The sequence below is a fragment of the Dicentrarchus labrax genome, unplaced genomic scaffold (genome assembly GCF_905237075.1).
Source record: "Dicentrarchus labrax unplaced genomic scaffold, dlabrax2021, whole genome shotgun sequence".
Taxonomy (NCBI): Eukaryota; Metazoa; Chordata; class Actinopteri; family Moronidae; genus Dicentrarchus; species Dicentrarchus labrax.
Genome location: NW_026136715.1, coordinates 23,352,977 through 23,371,113, shown reverse-complemented (window position 1 = coordinate 23,371,113; position 18,137 = coordinate 23,352,977). Strand labels below are relative to the sequence as shown.

The 18,137-nt window shown below is 42.6% G+C and overlaps 2 protein-coding genes across 3 annotated transcripts in view; one reads left to right on the top strand and one right to left on the bottom strand.

The window, feature by feature from the left end:
• Positions 1-18,137, top strand: part of ampd1 (adenosine monophosphate deaminase 1 (isoform M)) — a 207,229-nt gene that overhangs the window by 79,669 nt on the left and 109,423 nt on the right. The gene's annotated exons all lie outside the window — the stretch shown is intronic.
• Positions 1-18,137, bottom strand: part of prex1 (phosphatidylinositol-3,4,5-trisphosphate-dependent Rac exchange factor 1) — an 81,076-nt gene that overhangs the window by 61,979 nt on the left and 960 nt on the right. For both annotated transcript variants that reach the window (XM_051426475.1, XM_051426476.1), the window contains exons 2-3: positions 717-782; positions 370-492 (exon numbers count right to left, since the gene is read on the bottom strand). In XM_051426475.1, the coding sequence (XP_051282435.1) occupies positions 370-492; positions 717-782 (189 nt within the window). The remainder of the gene's footprint in view (positions 1-369; positions 493-716; positions 783-18,137) is intronic.

Sequence of the window (18,137 nt, the reverse complement as noted above, 5' to 3'; positions counted from 1 at the left end):
CAGGCAAAAGGGTGGAGGTAGCCTGAGTGTGTGTGTGTGTGTGTGTGTGTGTGTGTGTGTGTGTGTGTGTGTGTGTGTGTGTGTGTGTGTGTGTGTGTCAGGGGGGAGTCCAAGAGACGGGAGGGGTGTTTCATGTGAGAAAGAGAGAATTAAGGGGTATTTTCACAGCAGGCTTTGCACGCTTTCCCTGCATCTGTGGTTACGGGTAGCCCATGAAAAGAGTTTGTGTGTGTGTTTTTGCATGGAGGAGGAATTCATGCATGCATGCGCTCCCACATGCATGTCCATGTGCTTGTGTATGCGTGTGACTGTTTTGCTGTTTTATGCGTGTTCTGTGTGCGTGTGTGTGTGTGTGTGGCATGAACTTACAAACTGGAGGAACACGTGTCCCAGTGCATGGTGAGGCTGGGGTTCGGGCTGCAGACCGGCCTCCACTGCAGACAACACCTCTTTGTGCAACTCCAGGATGTCCTCAATATTGGAAAACAGAATCTATAAACAGGGGGATGATGTAAAGGGTGGGGATACAGAGGAAGGAAGAGATAAAGAGGCGGGGTGGAAGGAAGAGAGAGAAAAGAGCAAGGAAGTGACCAACAGATGGACGGAGACGTGGGGAAAGAAGGCACATTTGTGAATGAATACTGAGCATCACAATATCAAAAGCCAGAAATAAGTTCAGATATTTTGACTTGTAAGCACTGAAACATCAATCTTACCTTGACATGTTCGGGTGAGAGACACTGTTGGTCCTCTGCAGTTTGTCGGATTCTGTGCAAAAATGCCTGAAGACGAAACAGAAACAAAGAAAAATTAAGAATTTACATCTGAGACTATAAGCATAGTGAGTTCTGAACGTCCCTAGAGAGTCTGCCTTGCTATCAACAAGATAACAAGACAGGTTTTTGAAATGTATCTAGTGCACACCAGGTTGGTCTGGTTGTACAGGTTCCCTCTACTGATTATTTTAAAATGAGTAAGTGCTCTTTGCTTTGAGGAAACAGATCCATACAGTGCATACAGATTCTGTCACATCACTATGCGTGATCATAAACACATGAGCCTTTGAGCAATAGACGGTCACATGTACGCTCACATACTTGGCGGAAAATTACCTTTCATGGTGCTAGACACAGAGGTGTCACAGTTCCCTTACGTGCCACAGAACCTTTCACTATATGAGAAGACGTGGGTTTTTTTTCACTCTTATGACACCTAAAGCTCAATGTATGGATCTTCTGTAGTGGAAGCGAATGCACCTGAGCATTCAGCTGTAAGACATCAGCTGAAATAGCTGCTTCACTGTTGCACCGTCTACACACATCACTTCGGAGAAGACGACCATAATAGGCTCATGTCAAGTTGAGCTTTGCCTGTGAGTGCAGTTTTGTCCGTGAGTGTTTGTGTGCACATGCCTGGACTACCAATCAGAATGAAAAAAACGAATAGTTAAGAGAGGGGAAGTGAATCTGCAGTTTCTTTTATTCTTTCTTTCCAATTCTCCTTCTATCAGCATCTGTCTGACAGGCTTTACCTGTCTCTGTCTGCCTCATCTCCAGATGCCAATACTGTCTTGAAAAGAACAGGATGGAGGAGATATGAATCCCCAAACCACCAGATAAAACTCGACTCCTGTAACCTCCTTCATCTGGCAGGCTCCTGCTGTTTTGTCTGCCTACATTTCCGCGCCTCAAGTCTGAAAATTGATAGCATTGCATTTGGTTGAAGGCTGTTACAAAGGAAAAAAACACAGGGTTCAATGACTAATGTACAATGATTGTGAAAGTCTGAAAGTATTACTTGAGGACACTCCTGTTGTTTAAGCTGATTCTAACCTGCCACTTAAAAGCTACAACAATGAAACAGGCAGCACAATGATCTGTACACATTCTGCCTAGACACCCATGTTTAAAGGGCCAATGGTTCTAGTGGTTTTGGTAATAAGTTCAGTTTTTGGTCAATTGTTTTCCCCAACCACAATAAAATGGAATTTAATATTGTTTCATTTCTGGTGATCATAACATCGGAAATGACAAAAAAGTAGTGCCGGGTATCATTTAAAAATGGTCGCTAACTGTGCCAAACCAAAGCCAGAGTTTCAGTACCAAGCAATAAAGTTTTTTAGTACTTAGATTGGGGAATATAAATGTTTTAATGTAATATGCCATGCTAAACTATTCAGAAATACAGACTAAAAACAGAAACAGATGAAAAGAAAAGAAAAATCCCCTCTTCCAGACATATCCAAATAGTTAGATTGGAACAATTTCTGCAAAAAAAGTAGTTTAATTTCCACAATGGGCATCTACTCCTTCTACCTCATTAAAAATTCCACAATCTATGAATATGTACATTTGCTGCTGGACACGAGAGGTCAGCTACTTCACTGCAAACTTCAGTGTTTCTACATCACACTTGTATAAGTTGCATACTGGACCAAGATTGACTTTTCTTGATCTCATAGTTCAGGCTCATAGGCCCTGCCCCTTAAAATCAGAACGTTCCACTTTCAGCAGATGAATATGAAAACATGCTTCTAGTGTCAAACTCTGCACATACATCATTCTTCACAGTGAAGCTGTGAAACATATTTTTGGGTGGAGGAGAACTTCTCATTCTTGATGCGTTTTGGTGCTAAGGTTTTAGTCAATACTCAAAAACTCTTAAGATTCGACATCCACTCCAAATACGCTTAACTGGAAAATAAATAGAAACCTTTAAGCACTGTGTTCTGTGGATTATCCAGAGCAACCCAAAATGTTTGCATTTTTTTGCCATTTGCGTGAACCTACCTTTTATAGAAAACACTTGCATACATCAATACAGTCACACATAACATTAGCTACTACATGTGTTACTTACAGTAAGTCACTTGCGTATAATGAAAGACTGACACTTAATCACACATTTGCTCTAAAGATAGAACGCTGCCAACCAGGCAGTCAGGCAGCAATCATATCATTTCCTCTGAGACTGAACACTTCGGGAGGATTGTCTCCAATTTTCTCTTACCCTCTTTACTAGCTTTAACGTAGGTTGTACCAAAATAGAAAGCAAAGGTCCTTAGCAGTGAGCTGCGACCTCGCTAATTAAGACCAGTATTAAAGGGAAGCAGTAGTCGTCGTGTTCTTGACTGGTTTTGGGAGGGAGCTGATTGTGCTTGAGGCGTACACTAATTAAATCTCCCATATGGCAACTTGTACCGTGTCCACAGTGGAGGAGTCACTCATGTGAGAGATTGCTCCCTGGCAGAGAAGACAAGAAGAGAGGCAGGAAACAAGGCTTTTCCTGAGTTGCTTTCAGATGGTGGAGAGTAGCGTGAGGGTGGGGTAAGTGCAGGAGAGAGCAAAGGGGGCAAAGGATGAAAACAAAAAAAAAGGAAGGGACAACAGAGGGTGAGGGAACACTAAAGTACCCAAACTTCAGAGTCAGCCCTTATTGACGTCTTAGACAGCTACTATCCAGGCAGGATTCACTCCCTACACAAAATGTGCCACACAGATGTGGTGACGGGGGGGGGGTGGAGGGAAGGAGCAACAAAGGGATCCTTTCAGTCCCAACAAGGCCATTCTCACCCAAGGCTGTATTGGCTGTCTTCATTGTTCCATCACAAAGCACACAGGTTTATTTGGAGAGAAAATTGGAAGGTTTCTCTGTCCACCATCACGACTGAGACACTAGCTTTAGTAGAGCCAGAGTAGTAGACAGAACAGAGCATAAGCTGGGCACGCACGTCAAGCATGTCTGAGTTTATTCAGACTCTGAATTTTTATAGTCTGGACTGTAATATTTAGAGTGTGACCAGAATCAACAACAGGAAGAAGGGATTATGGGTATAATTGAAAGGATGTTGACATCTGATGGACAGCAGTTCATTGTGCTCGGAAAGCCCTGCATCATAATTGGGCAAACTTCAGATTGGACTGATTTTCATATTCAGTTATTTCTTCATCCCTTAACGGTAATGACCACCAGTCAAAGTAACTTCTTGCCAAGAGGACACACAAGTCAGCCATACTTAGCAGAAGTTACAGAGACTGGAATCTGATTTGTTTTGACTTCCTCCACATCCTGATTCTCTAACTTGGAAAGACGATGGGTAACCAATACTCAGACAAGCTGCGTGTAATTCCATGTCGCTTTTGTCCAGAGTGTGAAAGAAATGTAAAAGCAGAGTCAATATTTCACACTTTAGATTGGATAACACAAAAGAAGCAGATGTGACTGCACCCTCAGATAACCCTCAGCATATTACAAGTCATGCATCATTTGCATGGAGAGGACAATACCTCAGAGCATTGCGCACACACACTGACATTAAGATATGAGATGAATATTGAAAGCGCCATCCTTTCCACAGTACGAAACTAAGCCAGTTGTTATTGGAAGAAAATCAATCATGAAAAACAAACACAGTAGTCATGACAAACACTGTAACTCTACCCACTAGACACGGTCTGTGAGCTCATTACTTCTTAATCAACATGCTGAGTGGCAGCAGGATGCGGCTGACGGTCCTTGTTTACTTTCATATCTCCATCTCAGGTGACCTTTTCTGCATCTTTTTTGACATCTGCACATCGTCATCGGTGAGCCAGAGTGTGTAATCATGCTAAGTGTATGATCAGACATTAATGAATAATATTTACGTGAATGATGAACAACAATAACTCTAGTCTACGTTGGTTGAGATGGACAAATTTGTCTTATCTGATTCAGCCACAGGTCAGCTCCTGACACACACTGGCTGTGGGTTTGATGGAAAGGAACAAGGAGATGATTATGTTTTTGAAAGCCCAGTTTTTAAAAATACAGATTATAGATCTTCTTGGGTAAAACAAAGCTTTACACTGTAGCCTTTCCTTCATATATGTGCAGAATGTGGGCATATGATGCTTAGTTACTCTTCAATACCTAAAAATAGTGATGACATCAGTCAATGTGTTAATAATAGTTGGTCAGATGGGACACAAATTCATTTTTTGATACCCTTGGACTCTTGGATAATAATGAGTCAGAGTGACTCATCAGAGTGGGCTCAGCTGCTGCACGGAGCACAACAGAGATATGGCACACAAGGTCTCTTGCCACAGGGGCGATGGGCTGTTAGGGGAAACTGCTCATGATGCAATCCCACAGAAGACTAGAAATAAAACCATGAAGATTCTTGAAAGACCACAAAGTAGCTGCAAACTGCAATACTAATATGTAGTGATATATATATATATATATATATATATATATATATATATCACTAATATTTCGTAATGGTAAAGCCAGGAAAGTCCACCACAAAGAAAGTAGTCGAAAGTCAAACTAAAACCATCATGCTCCAGAACTGGCGGAAGACATATGACCAAGTGTTATAGTTAATAACATTTTGTAGCAATTAATAGTTTATACCTTATTCCTGTGGCTGCTTTTTTCAGACATATAAAACTTACATCATTATGGAAAGTATTATTAATCTATTAAAATATTTCCATTATCATACATGATGCTTTCCCTCGGTTTCAGGAGTGTTTTAACTCTTGCAGTCTCTTACTCTTATATAATATTTTCACATTCAGACCTGTGTATTTTCCTCATTGTACAAAACCATGCGTCTGCATTCTGTCACTCCTCTCCACTGCAGTTATTCAGGCACTGAGGACATTTCCCGGATTTTACTCAAGTTCTTTCTATTGCTCAATAATTGTTCTAAATGATTTCCTTCTTACTCACCCTCAAAAGCCTGTACACTTCAAATCTATTGACAACAGAAGCAGCACACTTTTAAAACCTGACAGCAATAAGCAGGTATTAGAAACATGTCACCTGTTCTTAAAATGTGTTGGCTTGGTCGCTTGTTATCAAGTGCAGGGCCCTAACAGTGTGTTACTTGTACGTAAATGGTCTACACTAAAAGGTACAAATGTTTACTACAGAAGCCAACCAGTTGAACCCTGGCCTTAAGTATGCAGTTGGACATCTTTATGTCAAGAAAACAGGCAGGACATTTAATAAGGCTGACTGATCTAATTTAAACCGTAAAGGGCAATGCTGCATGACCCCTAAGTTCCCAGAAACAAGCCTGTGTGCTTTGTATAGCATACTAGCTTTTTGTTAGCATTTTCACAACCCCACACCCCTTCCTCTGCACTCACTGACAAACAGTTGTACAAGGGTGTTTTCACACTGGTACCAACAAGAAGGTTTTCAGGACCTAAGGCCGTTTGGCCAAAGAGTTTGATGAGTTTACTCAAGTGAGAAACCTCCTGTCCAAGTCAGGCGTAGTTCAGAAAAACGCTCTCAGGTCCACAACGAATGTGAAAGCCAACCATTCTAGGACTGCAAGAAACTTTACCTCCGTGCTGTGAATGGTGTGAAAACACCTTGATGTAATGTTTGATGAAAGTCTGCACTTTTATGAGCCTTGTTGCACAAAAAAATGGCCTCAATTGAAGAGGATGCTTGGTATACAAGGTGCATTATGGCAGGACATAACTAATCCCAATATCATGCAAAAAGCATTGACAAGCAAAGTACCAGTGTTAATAGAATAAATAGCATTACATAAGACATACATTAGATACAGATATGACATAGAATGCCTACAATTTTGTCTTTTATCTATCCACAGTTTCAAAGGTTTATCGTGCAAGACCAGACATCACTCTCCCTCCCGAATGTCTGAAGAAACGAGCCAGGGGCTGTATTCAAGTGGACTGTTTGTGAAACTGCCCTTACATCAGGTTACATAAAAGCTGTCAAACGTGCCACTTGCTGAACCGGCACGTGACAAGGTTGAAGTAAGGTTGGCGGATCCCACCAAGCTGAGTCACTGTCCACTTTATTGCAACAATTTATGTGCAAGAAAAAACTGAGGACAAGTTAAAAAACCCCAAACTGCAACAGAAGAAGTACGCACGCACGCACGCACGCACGCACGCACGCACGCACGCACGCACGCACGCCTCTGTTTGTGTGTGGCATGCAAACAGGAAGTGAAAACAGAGCAATCACACTGTACAAAAGCCAACACTTTTTTAGACACCGAATCATTGACAAGAATTTTTTTTTCCTTTTCAAGCAGATAGGCAGTGGTTCAACTCAGCAGGGAAGGAAAACAAACAGTCTGCAGAATGAAGCTGTGCCTCTCGACACAAAAGCAGCAGATGTCTTTCTGGACGGGAAGTGTGGCTTTTGTGCAAAGGAAGTATATGACACGTTTGACTGCCCGCTAACTGAACTGCCTAAAATAAGTTTAGTCTGATGTTAGCATGCAACCATACTGTAAAAAACAAATAAATCACATTGTGCTTCATACACTTGACATTGCCCCTAAATTTGTGGTACAACAACTGCACTGTAATGAGACTATGGTTTGTATTTTTCAAGGCACTTACAAAATGACGAGTTCATAAGATCATGCTATTTGCTGCTACGGATTGAAAGGAATAAACAAAAATGAAACAAAGCAACTGTCTTCATTATTTACAGATAACATCCATTGCCACCCATCATAGTACTTGGCAGGCTGACATGTCTAACCCAACATCCATCATCACCTGCCACCCCAGGCAGTGGGATCACTGTTTAACACCAATAACTGGTCTTGTGTCATACGAGATATCAGACATCATCTCATATGACCAGCAGCCAAAGGGTCAGATGTGGGTTGGGGGGTGGTTTGCTAAATGTTGAGGTTTTATCAGCGAAGCGAAGAGGGGCCAGACAGTAAGGTGTGAAGATACAGAGGGACCATATGCTGGCGTGGCTTCAGTGTTCGCTCCACTGGACAGTGAGTAAGAGGCCTGCTGCCTTCGCGTCTGCCTCGTCTGCCTCTGAACAGAGCTTTCTACCTGCAGCTAAGCCAAGTTCGTAACATGACCCAACAAAAGCTTTGCTTCTTTGAGCCAAGGTCTTCACTTCGGTCTGAGACACTATGGAGTTGACAGAAATACAAATACACCGCCGTTAAGTTCATAAAGCTGGCTGTGAAACATGCGTGTACACACTTAGCAATCACAGATAATTTCTTAACACAGGAAACTCTACACAGTCATAATGACAGTATTTAGAAAATCAGCGGGGAAATAACTAAAGAGAAGTAAGAAAATGTCATAATTGTCAAACTAGGTCAAGTTGCAACAGGGGAGTAAGCCAGGCGTACAGTCAGGCACATAGGTTTGAAGCTGCTGTTTCACTGCTGGCAGGGGATGCTCCCTCGAGGGTCACTCAGTGTCAGGTACGGAGGATCCCCTTAATTTGCATGTTTACCTGCAGCAAAGGTTATCCATTAAACAGAGGAGAAGATGAAAGTGCATTGAACGCGGTCACACGGCCCCTTGACTGACATTTTGGAAGCCGTGGCAGTGTTGTACTGGATTACATCACAAGTTTTTTTTTCATATTTTACACAGAGAAAAAGATCTGTTACTGTATTAGTCTTCTAAATTACAAGACAAACAGATGTATTTGTACACGAGATTTAGAAACATTTGTCTAGACACTGTTCATTGACCTACCAGACAAAAAGATCAATATTATAATTGGATTCAGATGAAACACTGATATATGTATAAGTCCAAAATCAGTTTACTCTTGTTTATTAACCTCCATTTGGTAAACGTACTCTCCAAAGAAAACAGAACTAGTGAGACGTGACAATGACCTATACTGTCAATGCTATGACCTGATGGATTATGCACTTCCAGTTATACGAGCAAGTTAACATTTACATGTATGGGAATTTAATAGCAAGACGGTGTAATGGGAATATCAAACTTGATTATCTTAGACTTCTCTCATTCTAGCAAGTTCAACATAATGAGACTAAAGATGGCGTTAATGGGGACCAAACTGGGCCTTTTTCCTGATTGCCCATGGCTACATCAGCCTTCACTAACAATGCCGGGCCATCTCACTCAATTCAGATATCTCACAAGAGACCCCGTATATCAAGCACAGGCTCTAACACTTGTCAGGGTTTTTCCAGCAGGCCCTGAGAGCCCCTTTTCAATCCACTGCAGTTCCCACACCTACTGAAACACCCTTAAACAGAATCACAGATCCACAGATTCAGAACTTTTCTTTGCAGGTTCTCAGGTCACCAGCCTCAAACTCTCTATCCCTCCTTATCCAAGAGAAAACAACAACAAGCTAAAAACAATGTGTCCATTAATGGTCTCTCTTTTTGGGGAGAGGATTGGGGTGGCCAGCCACAAAGGGGGACAGGGCAGTTCTGGAGAGGGAATGGGGCCATTTTGGGGTCGACATGGCATGAAATTGAATAAATAAATGAAGAAATCCCCTCTTTGTGGCCTGAGTGCAGCGGAGCCAGAGAAAGGCCCGTGGCGTTGCCACAATGAGGGTCCCCAGCAAACCTTAGCAGACTTCTTTCTCTCTGAAGCCGTAATTCACATGCCTGCCCAACCCTCCAAAAACACCCTCAGCTCCCCCCTCACCGTCCAACCAGTCCCTCACTGTCTTCCAAGAGAAACCCTTTTTGGCAGAGCCAATCACCAAAACACAAAGTCTTCTTTGAGTCTTGTCCAGTTTTTTTTCCTCCCACTTTCACTCACTTCCGCTTTGAAGGACTTTAAACTTCAGGGCTCTTTTGAGTAACTCACATGGGCGGAAACCAAACACTACGGGGGGATGAGACAGTGTCTCGCCCACAGAGGACATCTAGACAGCACTGGACCCGAGACTTCCTGTTTAAAACTGCACACTCATCAAGCCCACATCAGCCCTGTTGCATTACTGAATGTATGATGCACATGATGAATATGTAAAAGACAAATCTTGCAGACACTTCTGCAAAATCTCTCAGCCAGGCTCTGGCTCAGCAAGCCTTTTCAGTCCATCAAAATCCTGCTTTCAAAAGGTTTCAGAGCTGCAAACATTTCAATCTGAGCATGCCTTTTTGCTATTGGCCAAGTTGGCATGAAGCAAGCAAAACTGAGGAGGGGCAGTTATCTCATTTAACTAGCTGCTCCCACTTTCAAAGTGGCTGCATGTAATTAATGTGTTATACATATCCTTTAACATATCACTCCTTCAGGTTGTTAGGCCGCTTCTGTCACTCAATTACAGACTCGTTAAACATCTGTTCGAAAATAAAACAGAGAAGCACTCAACACTCGTTCTCGTTCTCAACCCTGATAATGGAAATAGAAATAACGTGTCATGCATATGTGCTCAAAGATATGTCTTTATGTTTATTTCCTCATTTGTACACTAAATGTTAACACCCAGCATCTGCTTCAAACTGTTAAAATGGTCTAACTTTATCTAGCCTATATTTGACATGTTTATTTATATTCAAGTACACTGCTGAGAAGACATATTCTCTTCACAGGGAACATGAGCAGCTTTCATCTCGGCTAAATAATCACCTAATTTCATCTCTACCAGTGCTGACACCCGGCACAGGTTTGTCAGTGAGGCCCTTTTCTGAGTGGCTTTCCTGGTGAGGGGTGACATGTGGTGATGATAACATCATGGACCAGATTGCAGAGGCCATCTGGACATTTGGACGTGAGGTTTTTGGTGCAGACAGACGTAGGGATCACAGACTGTATCAGAGTGTGGTGAGTATGGTGTTGAGTGAGCCATCAGAAACCTGTGAAGCTTACTTCGAGCAGCAGAAAGAGATGTACCACAGCTGATCATTTATGCCACATGTAGTTAGTGATTTGCTCCATTTTTCCATAAAACCTGTACACGAGTATGTTTCACAATAAAAACGTGTTTGAGAGTGCCACACCTAGCATTCAGCTGGGCAGACATAGACAGTGTCATGGTACAGACAGTAAAAATGGTGGTAAAGAACCAAATTAGTGTCCCAAACTACACAATAATGGTCATTTGGCAAAGCGGGGGGGGTGATCAGAGAGAACACCCACTGGTTCTGAGTCAAACAGTTTTTACCAACCTGAGACAGAACAGTATTTAATGGACAGACAGACGGTGGCTAGTTAAAGCCTTTTCTGTATCAAAAAGTCTCACTCTAGCTATGAAAACACTGATGCAGCTGACCTACATTCTATCTCAACTTCTCATTTTGGCAGCCGCTAATGCGGCAAACACTAGTGTTGGTTTCAACTTCTGAAAGTGATGCTTCCAGGATTTTGATTCACAATATAACATCTCAGTGCAAAGCAAAAGCACAGCAGATAGACAACAGAGCGTGGACCTTAAATTGTGAGTCACATGTAATCCTATGATGAAAAGAGACAATAGTCCTAGTAAAACCCCATTAAACAAGGGCTCCATTCACTCACAGGTCTTTCTTCTGACACAAATCTATCCTGTAAAGGGTCACAAATCACAGCTCGAGGCAACAATCCCCAAAAACTGGCTGTGATAATTCATCATGTCAAAACCTAGTAACATTTCCTAAAAGGTTTCCTGTCAGCATGTGAGAACAAAATCATCACAGTAACAGTTCAAGCATGTATGACTCAAGCCTTTAATCATGCCATGTTAGTTGGCAAACGTGTCATCACATTGAACAAATGCCAAAATAAAAGCCCTTCAGCAACTCGGCCCAAGAATTTGTCAGCAGCTGTCGTGAACAGTTACAACAACATAGTCAGCGGCCCCTTTAACTCGTGGGGTTAAATAACACAAACAGCAAACGATCTCCACTAACTGGTAGAGTGAAATTGTTTATCTTAAATAGTGTTTAACAACGTGACAATCATGATAAGATGATTTCAGCATAAGCCTTCCTTCTTTTCAATTCTTTAAATGCTGTCCGTTTGTAGTTGTGGCAACCAGCAATGTTCTGTCTTCCATGCATCTTCCCACCACGTTTACGTTGTTCCACCACTCACTCAGGCTGTCACACACAGTACACTCCTTTGGCATTCTTCCTCTGAACAGGGCATCAGACACACTCTTCATTCAGTTTTGTCACAACATGTGTACCAACAGTCTTTCAGAGGAAGAGAATCATATATTGACAAGCAGACCTGAGTCTACAGATGTACCAAAGAAATGGACATAAGAGAAAAGAATGAACTGGAAAAGAAGAAGAATTCATAGATTGACATTTCTCACCCAATCGGGGTAACTAGACAGCAATATTATTTGGAGGAATACATTTCAAATGAGGTAGTTTGGATCAGTCCATAGGGGGTTTTTTTTGTGAAAGTACTTCTGTACCATGGAATAAAATACAATAGAAGACCTACATTTGAGTTCAGTAGTGTGTGATGTGTGTGTGACACTCCTTTGTCCCATTGTGTCGTGTGAACAGCTTCCTGGCTGGACAGCACACAGGCCAGGCATTTAGTCTGACCCACCCTGATCGGGCAACATTTCAGCAGTCCTGTAATCTAACCCAGGCTTTATCAACCATCTTTGCCATATTCTCTACATTTAAGAAGCTTTGTGTAAAGTTGCTCTACGGTTGTTTTGTTGTTCAGCATTTTTCTCTGACCTCTGACCCTGAAAGAAACCACACATCTGGTTGTATTTGAGAAAGCAAACAAACATTGTAAGCCTGCTGCCACAGTCCGTAAACCAAATAGAAAGCTCCCAGGGGAGCGTCTATGCTTCTGCAGGTATCCATCTATCCATCCATCCATCCAATCCATTCATCTACCCGCCTGTTCTCAAAAACATGCTGCACCCTTACTGCACCCAATATCCACCCTGAGAAAGTACGTGTCCCAACTTTGTCCGGGTCATGATCTCCAAGGGGACAATAGAGATCTCATGTTGCTGTGCTTTTGCAATTCAGGCCAGGTCACCCACTGTATCGTATAACAGCCTGTTGAAAAGCACTTCACAGGGTCACTTTTCGCATACACAGTCTCTTTTTTGGTGTTTGCTCCGGTCATAAAATAATTCCCTGTTAACCACACGGTGCATCTAAAAAAGTCTCTCTGGTCTGCATTCTTGACATTGCATGATCTGAAATTTTGACACAGTGAAATCAGTAACCTGATACAATGCTTATGACATCTGGTTCATGACTTTCTTACCTCCGCACACCTCAGATTCCACAGCACCAACTCCTGAATAGATTTACTTCTTTAACTGCATAACCACTAACAGAGAGCCACTCAGAGAGAGACATTTAATCGTTTAAATACCCATTGGAACCAAAAGGATGATAAAAACATCCTTATATACTGATCAAGTGAAGGGCTTTTTTCCTATGCTAATTCACAGCTGTAAGAACCCGCAAACATCTCTCGTGGAGGGGGGGTTTGACATCATGCCTCCGGGTGTTACAGTGGTTTAGACTTGTTAACTTGAATTCTTAAAATTCCTGCTGCAGTCTTATGCCTCAAAGAAATGGCTTATCAACACACATGACTTTAAAAAAAAGCACTAAGATTAAGTTGGAAACTGGCATTTAACCCCATTTATGCAACATGCACGTCTGGCACTGCAGCGGTGATAAAAGCTACTAATTGTCCAGACTGAGATGGAATGGTGCACAGTGGTTAAAACAGGAATATGGTATGTATGTATCCAAGGCAGGTCAGTGCTTTACGCATTGACCTTAGGTTTGGTAGCACTATGGGTCTCAGTGTGTGAACTGCTTTGGGAACATAGGGCCTACAAAAAGCAATTGGACGAATATATGGGCTTGTTTTTTGGGGGAGTTTTTTGGTTGTTGGGCTGACGGTGGCTAGTTGGACATTTTTAACATATCACCTGACCCTACTCTGTATCCCATCATTCCAGTCGAGCTAAGCAGCGGAGAGTTTAAAGCCCAATAAAAATAAAACCCTCACAAAACCCCAGCAGTCCGCCATAGTAACTGTTCTACCTGCTGTTAGGACTCCACTGGCTGCTTTTCCCTTTCCCTCTTGCTATATCTGTGATGTGTGCCTGTGTTTGTATGACTTCAGCTGGGCTGAGGTTGCAGTGAACTGAAACCACTAGCATTGTGGCCAAGATGAGAGTTAGAATCTGAAGCTATTTATACCCCCCTAGCCCAGAGAAACTTCATGCTGGTCTTTCCCACCAAGTGGGGAGGGCTGGAAACATGGAGTGGAGGAAGAAAAAAAAAAAAAAAGAATGGAGAGAGAGGTAGACACAGGCTCAAGTTTGGAGAGGAAGCTCAAGGCTGGCTTCCTGCACGTCTGTCTTCCTGGGCACCGGTCGGATAATGTGTTTGTATGCATGTACACGCGTCATCCTGTTTGCTTAGCAAGCCTTGTCAGCAGTACCTACAAGTGGATGTATAGAAAAGTCAACAACAGCTAAAGTAGAGAAAGGTGTGAAGAAAATGCAGCTATAAAGCATACGTGCAGTCACACACCAAACTACAATATAATTTATCCACACAGACACACATCAGTGTTAGACATGTGTAATCTCACTTGTGTGTGGCCCAAAGCAAGGGTCACGGAGGGCAGGATTTCCAGATGTTTCCTATTATCTCGCGGCCCCTGACGAGACCTTCCTGGTCACCTAACTCTCTGTCTCTCACTTCTCAGAACTGAGAAGGAAGGTCATAAGCTGACTAATTTATTGGCCACACTGATTCCACTGTTGCCTTTACTGGACAGGAATCACCAAGACATAAATCTGTGTGGTCAAAAAAAAAAGAAACGACAGCAGCTTTTAAAATGGCAAACACCCATTTAAATGGTTTTTAAGGAAAATCCCTGACGTCTACTGGGTATGACACCGCTGACTGTATCCCTGTCATAGATAGCCTACATTTTGGTGGATCATGATGGGGAAAATCCAGTTGCCTGGATTAAGTCAACAAAGCACTACCCTAGAGAAAATCCCCACTAATCTATGGCACTAAAAATGATCAATTCAGACACAAACATGGGAATTTGTTGCAACAAAAGCCTCAAGTGCGTAGTTATCACCATAAAATTGGAACTGAAACGCAATCCGCTTCATGAATGAGAGTGCTTCCACTCTTCCACCTTGAAGAGGCAATAGATTTACAGATTTGCACTGATAACACTGAGCAAAATGATTCCTTTAATCCCTCTTTTCACACCCCCAACCCCCTTCTCACCTCTTCCTCCCACCATCCCTACATGCTCCCCTACAGCATGTTGGATGAGCTCGTTGGCACCGGTAATTGCCAGGGGATGAGTGACGCGCAGAACGGCTGAGATGCCAAAGCCGGATAACCATCTCTTTTGTGTGTCATTGCAATCTGCGACTGAGAAGCGATGTTGCACGGGGGCTAAAGATCCAGGAGGTTGTCGAAGAGCACAAAGCGAGGTGGAAAATAAATCAGTGATAAGGCAATGGAAGAGTGATGTGGGCAGTCAACAGCGAGCTGCCATTCAATGTGCGCCTGTTCAATTTCTACCATGGACACAGGGGGAAAACCCCAATGTGGCTGAGGACAACAAAGCCATCAGGCTCCTACAGATAAGGAATAAGCTGTGGGGGTCTACATAGATAATCAATATACTGAAACGGCTATGATAAAGTATTTTGGACTTAAATATAGACATGATTGACAACATGTCGAGATATCTCCGGTGTGGCTATAATGGAGTTTGATAGCAGAAAATGTTTTGTTGATCTAAACATCAATAGTATCAGTCATGTTGAGGTGTCAGTTCCACAGAATCAAAACGTCCTAGTCTGAAATGACAACATACAGGATGACGCATCAGGAAACTAGAAAGCACTGCAACCTCAAACCATGTTGGACTTTCAGTTATAGGTGCAGTTTTCTTGACTGGGTAAAACACCTCTCGCTGTCCAGCTATGTTATCGCTATTCCCACCTCTATGTATAACTCTCAGAAGGTGCATAAATCTACCAAACATTGTCGGTGAGCTGTCATAAGGGATTCTGAGCTACAACTGAACTAGATGAGGCAGGTTCAGAAAATGCAGAAACACAAAAACATGAAAAACATCACTTATCATCACAAAATGACCTGATTCTATACTAGAACCACTCACTCACTCACTTTTCATTCCCCGTCTCTCCTTTAGCCTCTTCACTGAGGGACGACACATCCCTCAACCCCCAACCCTGAGCCACTTTATATCTTTGCTGAAACCACATGTTCTGAGCTCCCCTAGCCAGACTTCCCTTATCAACACCACAGTGAGCTGCATGGCGACAAAGCCTCGGCTCCCACTGAGGGAAGGGCAGCGGGCTCGGGTGGACCCTGGACGGAGAGATTGGGAGGGATTTGCACAGGATAGGCCTTAGTGGAGGGGACTGGTGTTTTTTTTTTTTTTTTTGATAATGTCCATCTAAACCAATCTAAACCACTGCCACAAATTTCCATATGGAGATTATGTGTGCATTGGAATGGTCTCATGTGTACGCACAGCATATACTATCACATACAGGGCACATTAGTATAGAGCAGCATGCTTTGGCACCAAGGCTCGTTTACACAGTATGAGCCCATATGTGAAGATGACCAGTAATGAGGGCAGTTATATGAATCTCTTCTATCTTACAGAAACACCTGGCATATTATTTCTTATACTAAAAAGATGATTCATTGTTTTAAGTAGTTACCACAGAGCAGCATTTATTATCAAACTGCACATGTGGTTGAGTTGAATTAGTTTACCATCCACAGCCATGAATTCAAATTAAATTCCATAGGTTTATCATAACAAGGAAATGATGGACTAAATATTTATCGCATTAGACTGCAGATTTGGATGTATAAAGGGCATTCTATGCACAGACACAGGTGATAACAGAATTTCTCTCAAGCCTGACCATATCACTCCCCTCTGGCTATACACCGTATGGCTTAAATCAAGACATGCCAATTGATGTGCTGATGGGGAGGAGCACAGTGGAGGGCACTGGTACTGACAGCTTTCAGATGTTCACAAGAAAAAGCTCCCAGACTTCTCTGATAAATAATTGGGGCTTTGTCTATATCATTATGCCGGAACTGGGTTTGGGGGGGAGGAGGTCAAAGCATGTCCCCCTGCTGCCTGGTCTGTCTTGTAACAGAAGATAAGCCTTGGCTGCCTCTGGTCTCTTGTGTAACTGAAAAAAGGAAACAGCACCACAGAAGTAGCCCCCCCACTTTTTTTAAACATAAGTGTAGAATTTAAAGCCTTTCAGTAATCTTGTTCAGGCTTCGGCCACATACTGCACATCTTCTTCAAGCTACATTATGTGGGCAGAACTTTGAGAAGGTCATGCATCACTGACTTGAAGTCCGTGAGATCATTTAGTATCTTCGTGACACTTGGCTACTGTGAACCATCTGTACAGATGAACAGAATTATTTCAAGAACTTTGAGGAAGTTCCTTAACACGTGACAGCACAAGACAAAGAGGGAACCATGGCCATGTTTGACAAATGCTTGCCAGATGTTGAAACTAGAAAATGTACAGAATTATTAGCGAGTAAAAATGATAACAATCAACGGTTGCCTTTTCAACCTTCATGCCAGCGGGGTGGCAAAGCGAGTAAGAAGATATCCTGAATTCCTAGCAGCTCAAGGGTGATGTTTTGCAGCTGACCCTGACCTTTGACCTTGTTGCGGAGGGGGGCAACAAAAGAGGGGGATTTCCCTACCGCAAGCAATAATGGATAATAATAAGGCCACATTATTGCTGTCACATAAAATGTAGCCAATTTGGACTTAACCATACACTGATTTAGTCTCAGCTGGAAGCAGAAACCACCTGCACTGTGCGAGCACCACAGATGACAAGGCAAGGATGAGGGGAGGACAACTAAAAATGACAAGGAGAAGTGACAAATTGAATAGTCTCCCGCAGGTGGGAGCCATTTATGCTGGCACTGTGTTGGTGGTGGAAAGGAGCGTGTAAAATCACCAGGACGTTCATTCATCAAAGGCAGCTGATGTACAATGAGCGAATAAGCAGCTATGATTAAATGGATCTCTTATCTCTGTCTGGAAACGGGAGGCGTGGCGACGTTGAATGCTCATGAATATCTTTTTATTTGCGAAGCCAGTGTGAATTGAGCCCGGCTTTGATTTGTTTTGAACCTGAGCTTTAACACACAATGGAGGAGAAGAGGTGTGAATCATGCCCCCGAGCATTCGTGCCCATGTGGAAAACCCCATGCCTAAGATCGTGACAAAAAGTCACAAATCCAGGCTAACCTCCTATGTTTCTCACGTTACCTTTGTATTTTCATTGATAGCCTAATGATAAGATGCAGCAATATATACACAGATGCGTTT